Genomic DNA, 19,427 nt, shown 5'->3' with positions numbered 1-19,427 from the left:
GTGTCCTTGTACACCAGTCACTGAAAGCAAATATTCAGGTGCAGCAAGCAGTTAGGAAGGCAAATGGTATGTTGGCCTTCATTGCAAGAGGATTTGAGTATAGAAGCAAGGATGTCTTACTGCAGTTATACAGGGCCTTGGTGAGACCACACCTGGAGTATTGTGTGCAGTTTTGGTCTCCTTACCTAAGAAAGGATATACTTGCCGTGGAGGGAGTGCAGCGAAGGTTCACCAGATTGATCCCTCGGGTGGCAGGACTGTCGTATGAGGAGAGATTGGGTCAACTCGGCCTGTATTCACTCGAGTTTAGGAGAATGAGAGGGGATCTCATTGAAACGTATAAAATTCTGACAGGGCTAGACAGACTGGATACAGGGAGGATGTTTCCCCTGTCTGGGGGTCCAGAATGAGGGGTCACAGTCTCAGGATACGGGGTATGACATTTAGGACTGAGATGAGGAGAGATTTCTTCACTCAGAGGTTGGTGAACCTGTGGAATTCTCTACCACAGAAGGCTCTGGAGGCCAAGTCACTGAATATATTTAAGATGGAGTTAGATAGATTTCTAGACACAAAAGGCATCAAGGGGTATGGGGAGAGAGCGGGAATATAGTATTGAGATAGAGGATCAGCCATGATCATTGTGATTGGCGGAGCAGGCTCAAAGGGCCGAATGGCCTACTCCTCCTCCTATTTTCTATGTTTGACACTTCCGCCAATGGGAAAAATTTCAGTATCTACTTTGTCCAGACCCTTCATGATTTTAAATACCTCTATCAAATCTCCTCGCAACCATCTGTGTTCCAAGGAGAACAACCCCAGCTTCTCCAGTCTATCCACGTAACTAAAGTCCCTCATCCCTGGAATCATTCTCGTAAATCTCTTCTGCACCATCTCTAAGGCCTTCACATCTTTCCTAAAGTGCGGTGCCCAGAACTGGACACAATACCACAGTTGTGGCCGAACCAGTGTTTTATAAAGGTTCATCGTGACTTCCATACTTTTGTACTCTATGTCTCTATTTATAAAGCCCAGGATCCCTTTTGCTTTTTTAACCAGTTTCTCAACCTGCCCTGCCACCTTCAATGATTTGTGCACATATACCCCAGATCTCGCTGTTCCTGTACCCCTTTTAGAGTTGTGCCCACTAGTTTATATTGTCTCTCCTCGTTTTTCCTACTGAAATGTATCACTTTGCATTTTTCTGCGTTAAATTTCATCTGTCACATATCCGCTAATGCCACCAGCCTGTCTATATCCTCTTGAAGTCTATCACTGTCTTCCTCACTGTTCACTACCCTTCCAAGTTTTGTGTCATCTGCAAATTTTGAAATTGTGCCCTCTACACCCAAGTCGAAGTCATTAATATATATCAAGAAAAGCAGTGGTCCCAGCACCGACCCCGGGGAACACCACTGTACACCTCCCTCCAGTCTGAAAAACAACCGTTCACCACTACTCTGTTTCCTGTCCCTTGGCCAATTCTGTATCCATGTTGCTACTGCCCCCTTTATTCCATGGGCCGCAATCTTAATGATAATCCTACCATGCGGCACTTTATCAAATGCCTTTTGAAAATCCATATACACATCAACTGCATTGCCCTCATCGACCCTCTCTGTCACCTCATCAAAAAACTCTATCAGGTTAGTTAAACACGATTTGCCTTTAAGAAATCAGAGCTGGCTTTCCCTTATCAATCCACACTCGTCCAAATGACTGTTAATTCTGTCCTGGATTATTGTTTCTAAAAGTTTCCCCACCACTGAGGTTAAACTGACTGGCCTGTAGTTGCTGGGTCTATCCTTACACCCTTTTTTAAGCAAGGGTGCAACATTTGCAATTCTGCAGTCCTCTGGCACCACTCCCATATCTACAGATGTTTGGAAGATTATGGCCAGAACCTCTGCAATTTCCACCCTTACTTCCCTCAGCAGCCTAGGATGCATCCCATCCAGGCCAGGTGACTTATCTACTTGAAGTACAGCTAGCCTTTCTAGTACCTCTTTTTTATCAATTTTTAGCCCATCCAGTAATTCAACTATATCTTCCTTTACTGAGACTCTAGCAGCATCTTCTTCCTTGGTAAAGATAGATGCAAAGTATTCATTTAGTATTACACTTCCAAGTTTTGTGTCATCTGCAAATTTGGAAATTGTGCCCTGTACATCCAAGTCCAAGTCATTAATATATTATCAAGAAAAGCAGTGGTCCCAGCACCGACCCCTGGGGAATATCAGTGTACACCTCCCTGCATTGTGAAAAACTACCGTTCACCACTACTCTCTGCTTCCTGTCACTTAGCAAATTTTGTATCCATCCTGCCACTGCCCCCTTTATTCCATGGGCTTCAATCTTGATGACAGGAGCGATTATCAAACAAAATTTGATACTAGGCCACATAAGGTGATATTAGGACAGGTGACTAAAAACTTAGTCAAAGACGAAGGTTTTAAGGAGCACCTTAAAGGAGGAGAAAGAGGTGGAGAGGCAGAGAGGTTTAGGGAGGGAATTCCAGAGCTTAGTGTCCAGGCAGCTGAAGGCACGGCCGCCAGTGGTGGAGCGATGAAAATCGGAGAAGCCCAAGAGGCCAGAATTAGAGGAGGGCAGAGATCTCAGAAGGGTGTAGGGCTGGAGGAGGTTACAGAGATAGGGAGGTGCGAGGCCACGGAGGGATTTGAGAACAAGGATGAGAATTTTAAAATTGAGGCAGTCCCAGCCCAGAGCCAATGTAGGTCAGCGAGCACAGGGGTGATGGGTGAACGGGACTTAGTGCGAGTTAGGATACGGTCAGCAGAGTTTTGGATGAGCTCAAGTTTGTGGAGGGTGGAAGATGGAAGGCCGCCCAAGAGAGCATTGGAATAGTCGAGTCTGGAGGAAACAAAGGCATGGATGAGCTGAGGCAGGGGCGGAGACGGGCGATGTTGTGGGGGAGGAAGTAGGCGGTCTTGGTGATGCTGTATCTATCTCTGCCCTCTCTACCTCTTGCCTTGTTTAAATAGTGTGGAAATAAAATCCCGATTCCTTTAATCAAGAATAAAAGGTTTTGCACCACTAGAGGGAGTCAGAATGTCTCGAAAACCAAAATCACTGCAATTGTTCATCTCATTTCTCTCTCTCCCTGACGGAGGGAGGGGGTACAGGAGGAGGGAGGGGGGAGGGGGAGGAGGGAGGGGGTACGGGAGGAGGGAGGGGGTACGGGAGGAGGGAGGGGGTACGGGAGGAGGGAGGGGGTACGGGAGGAGGGAGGGGGTACGGGAGGAGGGGGAGGAGAGAGGGGGTACGTGGGGGAGGAGAGAGGGGGTACGTGGGGGAGGAGAGAGGGGGTACGTGGGGGAGGAGAGAGGGGGTACGTGGGGGAGGAGAGAGGGGGTACGGGGGGGAGGAGAGAGGGGGTACGGGGGGAGGAGAGAGGGGGTACGGGGGGGAGGAGAGAGGGGGTACGGGGGGGAGGAGAGAGGGGGTACGGGGGGAGGAGGGGGGAACGGGAGGAGAGGAGAGAGGGGGTACGGGGGGAGGAGAGGGGGTACAGGGGGGAGGAGAGAGGGGGTACAGGGGGGAGGAGAGAGGGGGTACAGGGGGGAGGAGGGTGGGGGTACGGGAGGAGGGAGGGGGTACGGGAGGAGGGAGGGGGTGCGGGAGGAGGGAGGGGGAGGAGAGAGGGGGTACGTGGGGGAGGAGAGAGGGGGTACGTGGGGGAGGAGAGGGGAGGAGGGGGGGAACGGGAGGAGAGGAGAGAGGGGGTACGGGGGGAGGAGAGAGGGGGTACAGGGGGGGAGGAGAGAGGGGGTACAGGGGGGAGGAGAGAGGGGGTACAGGGGGGAGGAGAGAGGGGGTACAGGGGGGGAGGAGAGAGGGGGTAAGGGGGGGAGGAGAGAGGGGGTAAGGGGGGGGAGGAGAGAGGGGATACAGGGGGGGGGGAGGAGAGAGGGGGTACGGGGGGGAGGAGGGTGGGGGAACGGGAGGAGGGAGGGGGTACGGGGGGGGGAGGAGGTGCAGGAGGGGGAGCGGAGAATCTGCCCTTCACACCCTCATTGGGCAGAGTGAAGTTACACGTCCTGGGTGTAGGTGTAGATTCTGTGATGGGCCTTAACATCAAACATCTCCAGAAGTAGCCCAGAGAGGATTAATCGCACATCATCATCAGAATTTGTTTCCCTGTGTGGAACAAGTCATTTTTAAAACTCTCCTCATCGACTCATTAAGGGCCTCTCGTTCCTCAGCAGGGTCCAGCCCATTTCTCATCGTTTCTCTCTGTGGGCCACCACCCCAATTATTTAAATGACCTGTCCCTGAGATTTGTGACTGTGTCCCTGTCCTGTCCTGTCCTGCAGGATAGAGAATCACAATCGGCCACACTTCATGGGGTTGAGACTGGACCATGTTCTGGACTGAGAGATTACCTTTCAGTTTTATTAAATATGTTCCGTTGGAGCAGGGGAAGGAAAGGTGACTTGTTCCATTAAAGTCCATCTCACCATGACACTAACTGTCCCATTACAGCATCCCACTGTACTTTATCTATCCTGGTGTCTACTGGCCCGTCCAGGAGATCGTTCCAAACAATTATCATTCTTTGAGCACAGAAGCTTTCTCTAAAATATCCTTTAATCTTTCACTAGTTTAATTTGAACTCTTCTGCATTTGTTGTTTGTAAATTTAATATTTTATGTCCCTCAGTGAGGATTCTTAAACCATCTACTTTTCAGAGAGCAGAATTTGAGTTTTTCAAATCTTTGTAGCTTATCCAAGGGGGCAGAGAGGGTCACATGGGAGGGAGGGAGGGAGGGAGGAGGAGGAGGGTCAGGCAGAGAGGGGGGAGGAAAGAGAGAGAGAGAGAGAGAGAGAGGGTTGGGGGGGGGGTGGAGAGAGAGAAAGAGTTGGTGATGAGGGGGAGCAGGTCGACCATTGCCGAGATCAGCATGTCCGTCTGATTTTCTGCTTTTTAATTTGAGGGTCTAGGAATCAAAGCACTGAACTCCGTGGCCTGATTCACCCTCCTCTCGAACAATGCTCCGTGACAGGACTGCGAAATGTAAACGTTACCCCAGTAGCCCAGCATTTTATTTGCTTTTGTAATTAGCTCATCATATTATCAAGACATTGAAAGTTTACTGTCACTCCTAGGCCCCTTTCTAAGGCTCTGTCTGGTAATTCTGGATGAGTGTGGATTGATTAGGGAAAGCCAGCACAGATTTGTTAAAGGCAAATCGTGTTTAACTAACTTGAAATTTTTTTGATGAGGTAACAGAGAGGTCGATGAGGGCAATGCAGTTGATGTGGTGTAAATGGACTTTCAAAAGGCATTTGATGAAGTGCCCCAAAATAGGCTTGCCACCAAGATTGTGGCCCATGGAATAAAGGGGGCAGCAGCAGCATTGATACAAAATTGGCGAAGTAACAGGATGCAGAGAGTAGTGGTGAACGGTTGCTTTTCGGACTGAAGGGAGGTGTACAGCGGTGTTCCCCAGGGGTCGGTGCTGGGACCACTGCTTTTCTTGATATAGATTAATGACTTGGACTTGGGTGTACAGGGCACAATTTCCAAATTTGCAGATGACACAAAACTTGGAAGTGTAGTGAACAGTGAGGAGGATAGTGATAGACTTCAAGAGGATATAGACAGGCTGGTGGAATGGGCAGACACATGGCAGATGAAATTTAACCTGGAAAAACGTGAAGTGATACATTTCAGTAGAAAGAACGAGGAGAGGCGATATAAACTAGAGGGCACAATTCTAAAAGAGGTAGAGGACAGAGAGATCTGGGGGTATATGTACAGAAATCATTGAAGGTGGCAGGGCAGGTTGAGAAACCGGTGAAAAAAAGCATACAGGATCCTGGGCTTTATAAATAGAGGCACAGAGTACAAAAGCAAGGAAGTCATGATGAATCTTTATAAATCACTGTTTCACCACAACTGGAGTATTGTGTCCAGTTTTCGGTGCCGCACTTTAGGAAAGATGTGAAGGCCTTAGAGAGGGTGCAGAGGAGATTCACTAGAATGATTCCAGGGATGAGGGACTTTAGTTATGGGAATAGACTGGAGAAGCTGGGGTTGTTCTCCTTGGAACAGAGAAGGCCGAGAGGAGATTTGATAGAGGTGTGGAAAATCATGAAGGGTCTAGACAGAGTAGATAGAGAGAAACTGTTCCCATTGGCCAATGGGCCAAGAACCAGAGGACATAGATTTAAGGTGATTGGCAAAAGAACCAAAGGTGAAATGAGGAAAAACCTTTTTACACAGCGAGTGGTTGGGATCTGGAATGCACTGCCCGAGGGGGTGGTGGAGGCAGATTCAATCATGGCCTTCAAAAGAGAACTGGATAAATACTTGAAAGGAAAAAATTTGCAGGACCACGGGGATAGGGCGGGGGAGTGGGACTAGCTGGATTGCTCGTGCAGAGAGCCGGCACGGACTCGATGGGCCAAATGCCTCCTTCCGTGCTGTAACCTTTCGATGATTCTAATTCAGTTTAATTTGTTGTATCTTTATGACACTGTACAGTACTTTACATTAAATTGTATTTGGAATTTTCCTGCCCAGCTGCCTAACCAACGTAAACCCTTCTGCAAATCCTTTGCTGCAGCTTCTATCTCGATTCTTCCGATTTTAGTGGCACCACATTTCAGAGGTTACATTTGGTTTCAATATCCAAGTTATTGGATTTCTAAAACATTTAATTTAAATAGAACTTTTTCATGTGGATCTTTGCCAAAAAGCTTTCTGATAGTCCAAATAATCTACATGACAAGAAGCCCTACAATCCAATTTACCTGTAACATACTTGAAAGGCAGCTATAAGTTACTGGTGTACGAGTAATAGTCTGTTACCTTACCAGTTACTGACGCTTGGCGACAGGGCATGCAGTGGCTGGGTTGGTACGTGGGCCTGTGTACCAGAGGCAGAGTGGTAACATGGGCTGTGTACCAGAGGCAGAGTGGTAACATGGGCCTGTGTACCAGAGGCAGAGGGGTACATGGGCCTGTGTACCAGAGGCAGAGGGGTACATGGGCCTGTGTACCAGAGGCAGAGGGGTACATGGGCCTGTGTACCAGAGGCAGAGGGGTACATGGGCCTGTGTACCAGAGGCAGAGGGGTACATGGGCCTGTGTACCAGAGGCAGAGGGGTACATGGGCCTGTGTACCAGAGGCAGAGGGGTAACATGGGCCTGTGTACCAGAGGCAGAGGGGTAACATGGGCCTGTGTACCAGAGGCAGAGTGGTAACATGGGCTGTGTACCAGAGGCAGAGGGGTAACATGGGCTGTGTACCAGAGGCAGAGGGGTACATGGGTGTTGAACTGTAGCCCGGGACCATCTGACACCTTCAGGGAGGACAGAATTGAATGGAAACAGAAGTGTATGTGAGACGAGGAATGAGTTGGAATCCGAGCCGCCAACAGGCACAAGACACCTGTTTCTACTTGGGGATTGATCTTGACATCAGTCAGAGTGAAGTTGAGGACAGGACTGGACTCGTCTTATGATGATTCTTTGACCATCAGTCCATTTGAAATACTTTTATAATTAATAAACCAAAGTGCTCAAAGAAAATGAAAAAACCCACAATTATTGCAATGCTCCTAAAAAGCAGCAATGTCCTGGAGATTAATCTTTAATTCCTGGAGACTACAGCTGGGAACGGGGGCCTTATTAGTACGGATTACTTTAAGTTCCAGGAGATGGACTGAATTAAAACAGCACCTGTATAAAAGTCTGATTTTCTGTGTCTGTCTCAGTCTTTCTTCAACAACAGAAGCACATTAAACATCTGAGTCCCCGTCTGTATACAGGTCTCTCCCCCATTTATATTACAGCCTGTGTCTGACCCTGTCTGTATACAGTGTGAGTGGCAGCTTTCATTGTCTCTTTGGTCCAGTAACATTTGATAAGTTGGGTTCTGTGCAGCCGTTGTTCCCAATGTGTCCAAAGTCACACTTACTCTCCGAGACGACTCTTTCATACACTCAGAATGGATTTAGATCCCTGGGTAACTCATTTATGTGAAGCTCCTTTGTGAACTATTTACGTTACATAGAATCTACAGCACAGAAACAGGCCATTCAGCCCAACAGGCCTATGCTGGGTTTATGCTCTACACGAGCCATTTGAACACAGTAGTTAACCCATTTTGCATTAACCGGTGCTTTCCTAGGAATATTAACCCACAGTGTCGATCGGGAATGTTAACCCACATTGTCCTTCTCTGTTACACACTGATCGGGAATATTAACCCACAGTGTCCTTCTCTGTTACACACTGATCGGGAATATTAACCCACAGTGTCCTTCTCTGTTACACACTGATCGGGAATGTTAACCCACAGTGTCCTTCTCTGTTACACACTGATCAGGAATGTTAACCCACATTGTCCTTCTCTGTTACACACTGATCGGGAATGTTAACCCACATTGTCCTTCTCTGTTACACACTGATCGGGAATGTTAACCCACAGTGTCCTTCTCTGTTACACACTGATCAGGAATGTTAACCCACATTGTCCTTCTCTGTTACACACTGATCGGGAATGTTAACCCACATTGTCCTTCTCTGTTACACACTGATCGGGAATGTTAACCCACATTTGTGGATTGATTAGGCAAATCGTGTTTATCCAACTTGTAGATAGAGTTTTTTGATGAGGTAACAGAGAGGGTAGATGAGGGCAATGCAGTTGATGTGGTGTATATGGACTTTCAAAAAGCGTTTGATAAAGTGACACGTGGTAGGCTTGCTATTAAGATTGCGGCCCATGGATTAAAGTGGGCAATAGCAACATGGATACAGAATTGGCTAAATGACAGGAAACAGAGAGTAGTGGTGAACGGTTGCTTTTCGGACTGGAGGGAGGTGTACAGTGGTGTTCCTCAGGGGTCAGTGCTGGGACCACTGCTTTTGTTGATATATATTAATGACTTGGACTTAGGACTAGAGGGCACAATTTCAAAATCTGCAGATGACACAAAACTTGGAAGGGTAGTGAACAGTGAGGAGGATAGTGATAGATGTCAAGAGGATATAGACAGGCTGGGGGCATGGGCGGACACGTGGCAGATGAAGTTTAACCTGGAAAAATGCGAGGTGATGCATTTCAGTAGGAAAAATTAGGAGAGGCAATATAAACTGGAGGGCACAATTCTAAAAGGGGTAGAAGAACAGAGAGACCTGGGGGTATATGTACACAAGTTGTTGAAAGTGGCAGGGCAGGTTGAGAAAGCGGTTAAAAAAGCAGACAGGATCCTGGACTTTATAAATAGAGGCATAGAGTACAAAAGCAAGGAAGTCATGATGAACCTTTATAAAACACTGTTTCGGCCACAACTGGAGTATTGTGTCCAGTTCTGGGCACCGCACTTTAGGAAAGATGTGAAAGCCTTAGAGAGGGTGCAGAGGAGATTTACTAGAATGATTCCAGGGATGAGGGACTTTAGTTATGTGGATAGACTGGAGAAGCTGGGGTTGTTCTCCTTGGAACAGAGATGATTGAGAGGAGATTTGATCGAGGTGTGGAAAATCATGAAGGGTCTAGACAGAGTATAGAGAGAAACTGTTCCCATTGGCAGAGGTTCAACAACCAGAGGACATAGATTTAAGGTGGTTGGCAAAAGAATCAAAGGTGATACGAGGAAAAACTTTTTTAAACAGCGAGTGGTTAGGATCTGGAATGCACTGCCTGAGGAGGAGGTGGAGGCAGATTCAATCATGGCCTTCAAAAGGGAACTGGATAAGTACTTGAAACGAATAAATGTGCTGGGCTACGGGGGATAGGGCAGGGGAACGGTACTCGCTGGATTGCTCGTGCATAGAGCCGGCACGGACCCGATGGGCTGAATGGCCTCCTTCTGTGCTGTAACTTTCTATGATTCTATGATATTGAACTCTTTTACACACTGATCAGGAATGTTAACCCACATTGTCCATGTTAGAATGAAACAGAAAAAAAGAGGCTTATGCTGAATGTAAGGTTCACAATACAGTAGTGAACCAGACTGAATATAGAAAGTACAGAAGAGATCTAAGAAAGGAAATGAGGGGCAAAGAGAGAGTATGAGAATAGATTAGTGGCTAACATAAATGGGAACCCAAATGTCTTTCATAAACATATAAATAGTAAATGGGTAGTCAAAGGAAGAGTGGGGCCGATTAGCGACAAAAAAGGAGATCTTGAGAGGGCCGAGGGTGTGTCTGAGGCACTAAATGAACATTTCACATCGGTCTTCACTAGAGAAGAGGATGCTGCCATTGTAGCAGTAAAGGAGGAGACAGTGGTGATATTGGGTAGGGTAAAAATAGATAAAGAGGAGGTATTTAAAAGATTGGCAGTACTCAAAAGTAGAAAAGTCGCCCGGTCCAGATGGGATGCATCTTACGTTACTGAGGGAAGTAAGGGTGGAAATTGTGGATGCTCTGGCCACAATCTTCCAATCCTCCTTAGATATGGGAGTGGTGCCAGAGGCCTGGAGGATTGTAAATGTTACACCCCTGTTCAAAAAAGGGGGGGGGGTGAGAGATAAACCCGGCAATTACAGGCCAGTCAGGGTGGTAGGGAAACTTTTAGAGACAGTAATCCAGGACGAAATTAGTAGGCACTTCAAAATGTATGGATTAAGAAATGAAAGTCAGCACGGATTTGTTCAAGGAAAATCATGTTTGACTAATTTGATTAAGTTCTTTGATGAAGTAACGGAGAGGGTTGATGAGGGTAGTGCGGTTGATGTTGTGTATATGGACTTTCAAAAGGCATTTGATAAAGTACCACATAATAGACTTGTTTGCAAAATTAAAGCCCATGGGATTAAAGGGACAGTGGCAGCGTGGATACAAAATTGACCAGGGGACAGAAAGCAGAGAGTAGTGGTGAACAGTTGTTTTTCAGACTGGAGGGAAGTTTACAGTGGTGTTCCCCAGGGGTCAGTATTAGGACCACTGCTCTTTTTGATATATATTAATGACATGGACTTGGATATAGAGGGTATAATTTCAAGGTTTGCAGATGATATGAAACTCGGGAATGTAGTAAACAACATGGAGGATAGTAACAGACTTCAGGAGGACACAGACAGACTGATAAAATGTGCAAGAAAAGCAAGGACATCATGCCAAACCTTTATAAAACACTGGTTAGGCCTCAGCTGGAATATCGTGTTCCATTTCACAGCACTTTAGGAAGGATGTGAAGGCCTTAGAGAGGGCGCAGAGGAGATTTACTAGAATGATGCCAGGGATGAGGGACTTCAGTTATGTGGAGAGACTGGAGAAGCTGGGATTGTTCTCCTTAGAACAGAGAAGGTTAAGGGGAGATTTGATAGAGTAAATAAGGAGAAACTGCTTCAAGTGGCATTAGGGTCGGTAACCAGGGGACACAGATTTAAGGTGATCGGCAAAAGAGCCAGAGGCGACATGAGGAAATTATTTTTTTTACGCAGCGAGTTGTGATGATCTGGAATGTGCTGCCTGAAAGGGCGGTGGAAGCAGATTCAATAGTAACTTTCAAAAGGGAATTGGATAAATACTTGAAGGGAAATAATTTACAGGGCTATGGGGAAAGAGCAGGGGAGTGGGACTAATTGGACAGCCCTTGGATACCCAAGAGCACAAAAATGATAACGAGGTCATGCCGTTAAGTTCAACAGGACCTTCGCGTCCCTGGCCTTGCCAGATTCTTCCGTCGTCTTCGGTCTCCCCGGAAATGTCAGGGCCATAATCTCTGATTTTGAATTGTCAGTGAGTTCTGATGGTCACTGTGTACGATTCAGATGTAAGATTCTGAACTTTGTTGGTGTGTAACAGGAAGTGACAGGGTGATGAGAGCTCGAGCACCGCCATTGTGAACATAACCAGGAGGGACGGTCAGGAGAAAGACCCAGCAGTTTGCCCTTTCCTGCCTGTACCTGATTTCAATTGGAGGATCTGCTTAATTATCATCATAGACAGGACTCGCTGTTAAAAGATTGCTAAGTTACTCTTGGTAATTGTTGCTCTCAAAGGGGGAGCGTGGCATTGGGGAACATTTGACCTTACCTGCTGCTGGCGGTCCAGTCAGGCAGCCAATCCCAGCAAAAAACATCGAAAAACCCAACGAACTTCGCACTCTGGTGACCCCCACTAGATCAACCTGTAGAACACAAAACAAGGAAGCAAATTGGTACAGTTGGATCCAGTCACCTATTGTTACCATCCCGTTGATAATATGACCCACCTCCTGATCCAGTGAGGTCACCCCCCTGTGGAGAGTTTCAGTCCGAGTTCCCTGTAATTGATGTCACTGGACTGGGTCTGGAGGGAAGAGAACTTAAAATGGTGGGTCTCCTCGATGTGAAAAAAATCATGGTTCCTTCCAGACCGGGATATTTCCTCTGATAAGTTTACTTATTACTGATTGCAATATTAGTGAACGACTGCTTAAGGTAAATGAGCTAATGGCTGACAGAGGACTGTCATACGAGCTCCTTAAACATGCATTCACTAACTCTGCACAGTCACTTCTGGGCGACATTTTCTTCAGACAGATATTAGAGGAAGTGTCTTGAACAGTTGGTATAGTCCAATTCTTCCCTTCCCTTTCAAGTATTGGTTCATTCCATCTAAACATAGACAGATCTAGGCTTTATCACAAGAGGTATAGAATCTATCGCCGTTCCTTCATCATCGCTGGGTCAAAATCATGGAACACCCTACCAATCTAACAGCAGGGTGAGAGAACCTTCACCACACGGACTGCACTGGCTCAAGAGGCAGCTCACCACCACCTTCTCAAGGGGCAACTCATAGAATCATAGAAAGGTTACAGCACGGAAGGTGGCCGTTCAGCCCATCGGGTCCACGCCGGCTCTATGCAAGAGCAATCCAGCTAGTCCCACTTCCCTGCCCTATCCCCGTAGCCCTGCAAATATTTTCCTTTCAAGTACTTATCCAGTTCCCTTTTGAAGGCTATGATTAAATCTGCCTCCACCACCCTCTTGGGCAGTGCATTCCAGATCCTAACCACTCGCTGTGTAAAAAAGCTTTTCTTTTGCCAATCACCTTAAATCTATGCCCTCTGGTTGTTGACTCTTCCGCCAATGGGGACAGTTTCTCTTCATCTACTCTGTCTGGACCCTTCATGATTTTGAATACCTCGATCAAATCTCCTCGCAACTGTCTCTGTTCCAAGGAGAACAACCCCAGCTTCTCCAGTCTATCCATGTAACTAAAGTCCCTCATCCCTGGAATCATTCTAGTAAATCTTTTCTGCACCCTCTCTAAGGCCTTCACATCTTTCCTAAAGTGCGGTGCCCAGAACTGGACACAATACTCCAGTTGTGGCCAAATCAGTGTTCTATAAAGGTTCAACGTGACTTCCTTGCTTTTGTACTCTATGCCTCTATTTATAAAGCCCAGGATCCCGTATGCTTTTTTAACCGCTTTCTCAACCTGCCCTGCCACCTTCAACGATTTGTGCACATATACCCCCAGATCTCTCTGCTCCTGTACCCCTTTTAGAATTGTGCCCTCTAGTGTATATTGCCTCTCCTCGTTCTTCCTACCGAAATGTATCACTTCGCATTTTTCTGCATTAGATTTCATCTGCCACGTGTCCGCCCATTCCACCAGCCTGTCTATGTCCTCTTGAAGTCTATCACTATCCTCCTCACTGTTTACTACCCTTCCAAGTTTTGTGTCATCTACAATTTTTGAAATTGTGTCCTGTTCACCCAAGAGGGATGGGTAATAAATTCCAGCTGTGCCAGCAATGCCCACATCCCGAAAATGAATGATAACTATTTTGGTTAGAACAACACAGATTATGGGGTGATATGATAGAAGTGCTTAACATGATGAAAGGATGGGACACGGTAGATAGAATCAGACTGTTTCCTGTAGTTGAGAGCTTAAGATTGAGGGTCAGAGACACAAGATTAAATGGAAGAGATTTAGAACAGGGCAGGAGAAACTATTTCACACAGAATTGTAGAATTCATTTCCAGGTTCAGTGGTTGAGGCAGAAACTATGTCAACATTCAAGATTAAATTGAATCAGAGCATCATTGTATGACAGAAGGAGGCCATTCGGCCCATCGTGCCTGTGCCGGCTCTTTGAATGAGCTATCCAATTAGTCCCACTCCCCTATTCTTAACGCACAGCCCTGTAATTTTTTCCCTTCAAGTATTTATCCAATTCCCTTTTGAAAGTTATTATTGAATCTGCTTCCACCGCCCTTTCAGGCAGCGCATTCCAGATCAGAACAACTCGCTGTGTAAAAAAATGTTTCCTCATGTCGCCTCTGGCTCTTTTGCCGATTCAATTTAATCTTGAATGTTGACATAGTTTCTGCCTCAACCACTGAACCTGGAAATGAATTCTACAATTCTGTGTGAAATAGTTTCTCCTGCCCTGTTCTAAATCTCTTCCATTTAATCTTGTGTCTCTGACCCTCAATCTTAAGCTCTCAACTACAGGAAACAGTCCTCTGGTTACCAACCCTTCTGCCACTGGAAACAGTTTCTCCTTATTTACTCTGTCAAAATCATTCATGATTTTGAACACCTCTATTAAATCTCCCATTATCCTTCTCTGTTCTAAGGAGAACAATTCCAGCTTCTCCAGTCTCTCCACATAGACAGAAATAGACAGTTTCCTAGAAGTAAAGGGAATTAGGGGTTACGGGGAGCGGGCAGGAAATTGGACATGAATTTAGATTTGAGGTTAGGATCAGATCAGCCATGATCTTATTGAATGGCGGAGCAGGCTCGAGGGGCCGATTGGCCTACTCCTGCTCCTATTTCTTATGTTCGTATAACTGAAGTCCCTCATCCCTGGCACCATTCTAGTAAATCTCTTCTGCACTCTTTCTTCATCCTTCCTAAAGTGCAGTGTCCAGAATTGAACACAATCCTCCAGCTGAGGCCTAACCAGTGTTTTATAAAGGTTTAGCATAACTTCCTTCCTTTTGTACTCTAAGCCTCTATTAATAAAGCCCAAGATCCCACCTGCTTTTTTTACAGCCTTCTCAACTTGTCCTGCCACCTTCCAAGATTTGTGTATGTACACCCCCAGGTCTCTCTGTTCCTGCACCCCTTTTAAAATTGTACCATTTAGTTTATTTTTGCCTCTCCTCATTATTCCTACCAAAGTGCATCACTTCACACTTCTCTGCATCAAATTGCATCTGCCATGTGTCTGCCCATTTCACCAGCCTGTCTCTGTCCCCCTGAACTCTGTTACTACAGGTGGATAAGGGAAATGGGGTTGGAAGGATATGGAAACAGGGGGGGTAAATGTGATTAGAACTATTGGCTCATGTGGAGGGTCAAACTATCACCCACCCTGACCTCAGCGGCGAGAGGTCAAACTATCACCTGCCCATGAGCTTAGAGGGTAGACAGACAGCTTGCCAGTGGGTGGGGGCCAGGAAATCCGACGGTTCCTTTGTGGAGCTGAAAATTGACAAACTCAACCACAAGAAGGGTCAAAGCTGGAGGGCGATTCCAGGAAATTGCCCTTAATCCTAAATATGTTCCAGACACTCTGCAGTAATGAAAGAGGCCAGTGATTTACCAGAACAGGCAGCAGTAGAGCCATGTATCCACCACAGAACACAGCAAAGAACACGGCATAGACCATCAGCTGAGCGTACGTGGTTGCCATCGGAGCCAGCAGGTTTGACAGGCCACACAGGAGAAGGTAGGCCTTGTGATAGTGGTACTTGTTGGCATAGTTTTGGTCGGCTATCCACCCTGAAGCTAGTTGGGCCACTGTCTCCGTGATACCTGAAAACACAGAAACACAGCAGGACACATACAACAACAATAACAACTTGCATTTATACAGCGCCGTTAACGTAGTAAAACCTCCCGAGGTGCTTCACAGGGCGTAAATCAGAGCGACATAAGGAGATATTAGGACAGGTGACCAAAAGCTTGGTCAAAGAGGTAGGTTTTAAGGAGCGTCTTAAAGGAGGAGAGAGGGATGGAGATGAGGAGAGGTTTAGGGAGATATAAATTTAGTAAAGCATAAACATCTGGCTTTTAGCAGCTGTTGTATCATTGAGTTTTAATTTAATTTATTTCCTCTCCAGATTTCTACCTCTGCTGAAATTGTTGACTCTCGCTGGGGTACGGGTCCCACGGGCACTGACTCTCGCTGGGGTACAGGTCCCACGGGCACTGACTCTCGCTGGGGTACAGGTCCCACGGGCACTGACTCTCGCTGGGGTACAGGTCCCACGGGCACTGACTCTCGCTGGGGTACGGGTCCCGCAGACACTGACTCTCACTGGGGTACGGGTCCCACAGACACTGACTCTCACTGGGGTACGGGTCCCACGGGCACTGACTCTCACTGGGGTACGGGTCCCACGGGCACTGACTCTCACTGGGGTACGGGTCCCATGGGCACTGACTCTCGCTGGGGTACGGGTCCCACGGGCACTGACTCTCGCTGGGGTACGGGTCCCACGGGCACTGACTCTCGCTGGGGTACGGGTCCCATGGGCACTGACTCTCGCTGGGGTACGGGTCCCATGGGCACTGACTCTCGCTGGTACCTCGTGTGTCGGCCATGGCTCAGTGGGTAGCACTCTCTCCCTCTGAGTCAGATGTTGAGGGTTCAAGTCCCACTCCTAAGACTTGAGCACATAATCCAGGCCAGCATTCACTGTGCCAGCACTGAGCGAGTGCAACTCTGTCGGAGGTGCATCTCATTAAATCTCAGGCCCCGTCTACCCTCTCAGGTGGACATAAAAGATTCCATAACGCTATTTGAAGATAAGCAGGGGAGTTCTCCCCGGTGTCCTGGCCAATATTTATCCCTCAACCAAAATCACTAAAAACAGATGATCTGGTCATTTATCTCAATGCTGTTTGTGGGATCTTGCTGTGCACAAATTGGCTGCTGCATTTCCTACATTACAACAGTGACTACACTTCAAAAGTACTTCATTGGCTGTAAAATGCTTTGGGACGTCCTGAGGTTCTGAAAGACGCTGTAGAAATGGGAGTTCGTCCTTTATTTTTCTTTTTTACCCAAGTGACTATTCATTGTGAACCCGGGGAATGTTAACAACCTGCATTTATAAAAACATCTTAAACTCAGCAAAACTCCCCAGACAGCTTCACAAAGCAGCCAATCATTCACCAAGCAGCAATAAGGAGACAGTTACAAGAGGTGAGCCAAAGAGAGGTCAAGGATATAGAAATTGAGGGCATTTTTGAAGGAGTAAAGAGCTGCACCAGGACACAAGGTGTAGGAAGTGAATTTAAGAGTGCAAGTCTGTGACAACTGAAATCTCTTCCATAGCACAGGAGGAGGCCATTCAGCCCCTCGAGCCATTCAATAAAATTATGGCTGATCTGTGCCTCAACTCCATTTACCTGCCTTTGCTCCGTATTCCTCGATCCCCTCACCCAACAAAGATAATAGAGGGTTGGGGGGAGCTCTGACAATAATCCAGACTAAAAAGCAGGGTGTGTGAGTTGGAGGAAGATGCAGGGGGGAGGGGGGAGTGAGGTCATACAGGACTTGCAAATGAGGATGAGGATTGTGAAATTACTGAGGGATTGATGGTGAGATAGGATGTGGGGAGGAGCTTTGAACGAGTCAGACTCTGGCAGAGTCAAACTCAGAGTTTGGCAGAGGAGACAGCCCAGGAGACCTGTGGGGAGGGTGTTGGAAAAGTTGAGCCTGGAGACAAGAGTGAATGTTTCATCAGTGGCCGAGTGAGACAGAGACCGAGACCGAGACAGACATAGAGACCGAGACAGAAACCGAGACCGAGACAGAAACCGAGACCGAGACAGAGACCGACATAGAGACAGAGACCGACATAGAGACAGAGACCGACATAGAGACCGAGACAGACATAGAGACCGAGACAGACATAGAGACCGAGACAGACATAGAGACCGAGACAGACATAGAGACCGAGACAGACATAGAGACCGAGACAGACATAGAGACCGAGACAGACATAGAGACCGAGACAGACATAGAGACCGAGACAGACATAGAGACCTAGACAGAAACCGAGACCGAGACAGAAACCGAGACCGAGACAGAGACCGAGACAGAAACCGAGACCGAGACAGAGACAGAGACCGACATAGAGACAGAGACCAACATAGAGACCGAGACCGAGACAGACATAGAGACCGAGACCGAGACAGACATAGAGACCGAGACCGAGACAGACATAGAGACCGAGACAGACATAGAGACCGAGACCGAGACAGACATAGAGACCGAGACCGAGACAGACATAGAGACCGAGACCGAGACAGACATAGAGACCGAGACCGAGACAGACATAGAGACCGAGACCGAGACAGACATAGAGACCGAGACAGACATAGAGACCGAGACCGAGACAGACATAGAGACCGAGACCGAGACAGACATAGAGACCGAGACCGAGACAGACATAGAGACCGAGACCGAGACAGACATAGAGACCGAGACCGAGACAGACATAGAGACCGAGACCGAGACAGACATAGAGACCGAGACCGAGACAGACATAGAGACCGAGACCGAGACAGACATAGAGACCGAGACCGAGACAGACATAGAGACCGAGACCGAGACCGAGACAGACATAGAGACCGAGACCGAGACCGACATAGAGACCGAGACAGACATAGAGACCGAGACAGACATAGAGACCGAGACAGACATAGAGACCGAGACCGAGACAGACATAGAGACCGAGACAGACATAGAGACCGAGACAGACATAGAGACCGAGACCGAGACAGACATAGAGACCGAGACAGACATAGAGACCGAGACAGACATAGAGACCGAGACCGAGACAGACATAGAGACCGAGACCGAGACAGACATAGAGACCGAGACCGAGACCGAGACAGACGCAGAGACCGAGACAGACATAGAGACCGAGACCGAGACCGACATAGAGACCGAGACAGACATAGAGACCGAGACAGACATAGAGACCGAGACAGACATAGAGACCGAGACAGACATAGAGACCGAGACCGAGACAGACATAGAGACCGAGACAGACATAGAGACCGAGACAGACATAGAGACCGAGACCGAGACAGACATAGAGACCGAGACCGAGACCGAGACCGAGACAGACGCAGAGACCGAGACAGACGCAGAGACCGAGACAGACGCAGAGACCGAGACAGACGCAGAGACCGAGACAGACGCAGAGACCGAGACAGACGCAGAGACCGAGACAGACGCAGAGACCGAGACAGACGCAGAGACCGAGACAGACGCAGAGACCGAGACAGACGCAGAGACCGAGACAGACGCAGAGACCGAGACAGACGCAGAGACCGAGACAGACGCAGAGACCGAGACAGACGCAGAGACCGAGACAGACGCAGAGACCGAGACAGACGCAGAGACCGAGACAGACGCAGAGACCGAGACAGACGCAGAGACCGAGACAGACGCAGAGACCGAGACAGA

The 19,427-nt window shown here is 47.7% G+C and overlaps 1 protein-coding gene and 1 long non-coding RNA gene across 8 annotated transcripts in view; one reads left to right on the top strand and one right to left on the bottom strand.

Annotated features, from left to right (window-relative positions):
• slc16a4 (solute carrier family 16 member 4) overlaps positions 1–19,427 on the bottom strand; it is a 112,693-nt gene that overhangs the window by 12,791 nt on the left and 80,475 nt on the right. For all 4 annotated transcript variants that reach the window (XM_068007756.1, XM_068007755.1, XM_068007754.1 and 1 more), the window contains 2 exons: positions 15,543–15,754; positions 12,026–12,119 (listed from right to left, as the gene is read on the bottom strand). In XM_068007756.1, the coding sequence (XP_067863857.1) occupies positions 12,026–12,119; positions 15,543–15,754 (306 nt within the window). The remainder of the gene's footprint in view (positions 1–12,025; positions 12,120–15,542; positions 15,755–19,427) is intronic.
• Positions 1–19,427, top strand: part of LOC137344633 (uncharacterized) — a 58,251-nt gene that overhangs the window by 35,255 nt on the left and 3,569 nt on the right. The gene's annotated exons all lie outside the window — the stretch shown is intronic.

The sequence above is a fragment of the Heptranchias perlo genome, chromosome 27 (assembly GCF_035084215.1).
Source record: "Heptranchias perlo isolate sHepPer1 chromosome 27, sHepPer1.hap1, whole genome shotgun sequence".
NCBI lineage: Eukaryota > Metazoa > Chordata > Chondrichthyes > Hexanchiformes > Hexanchidae > Heptranchias > Heptranchias perlo.
This window is presented reverse-complemented; position numbering and strand designations above follow the sequence as displayed.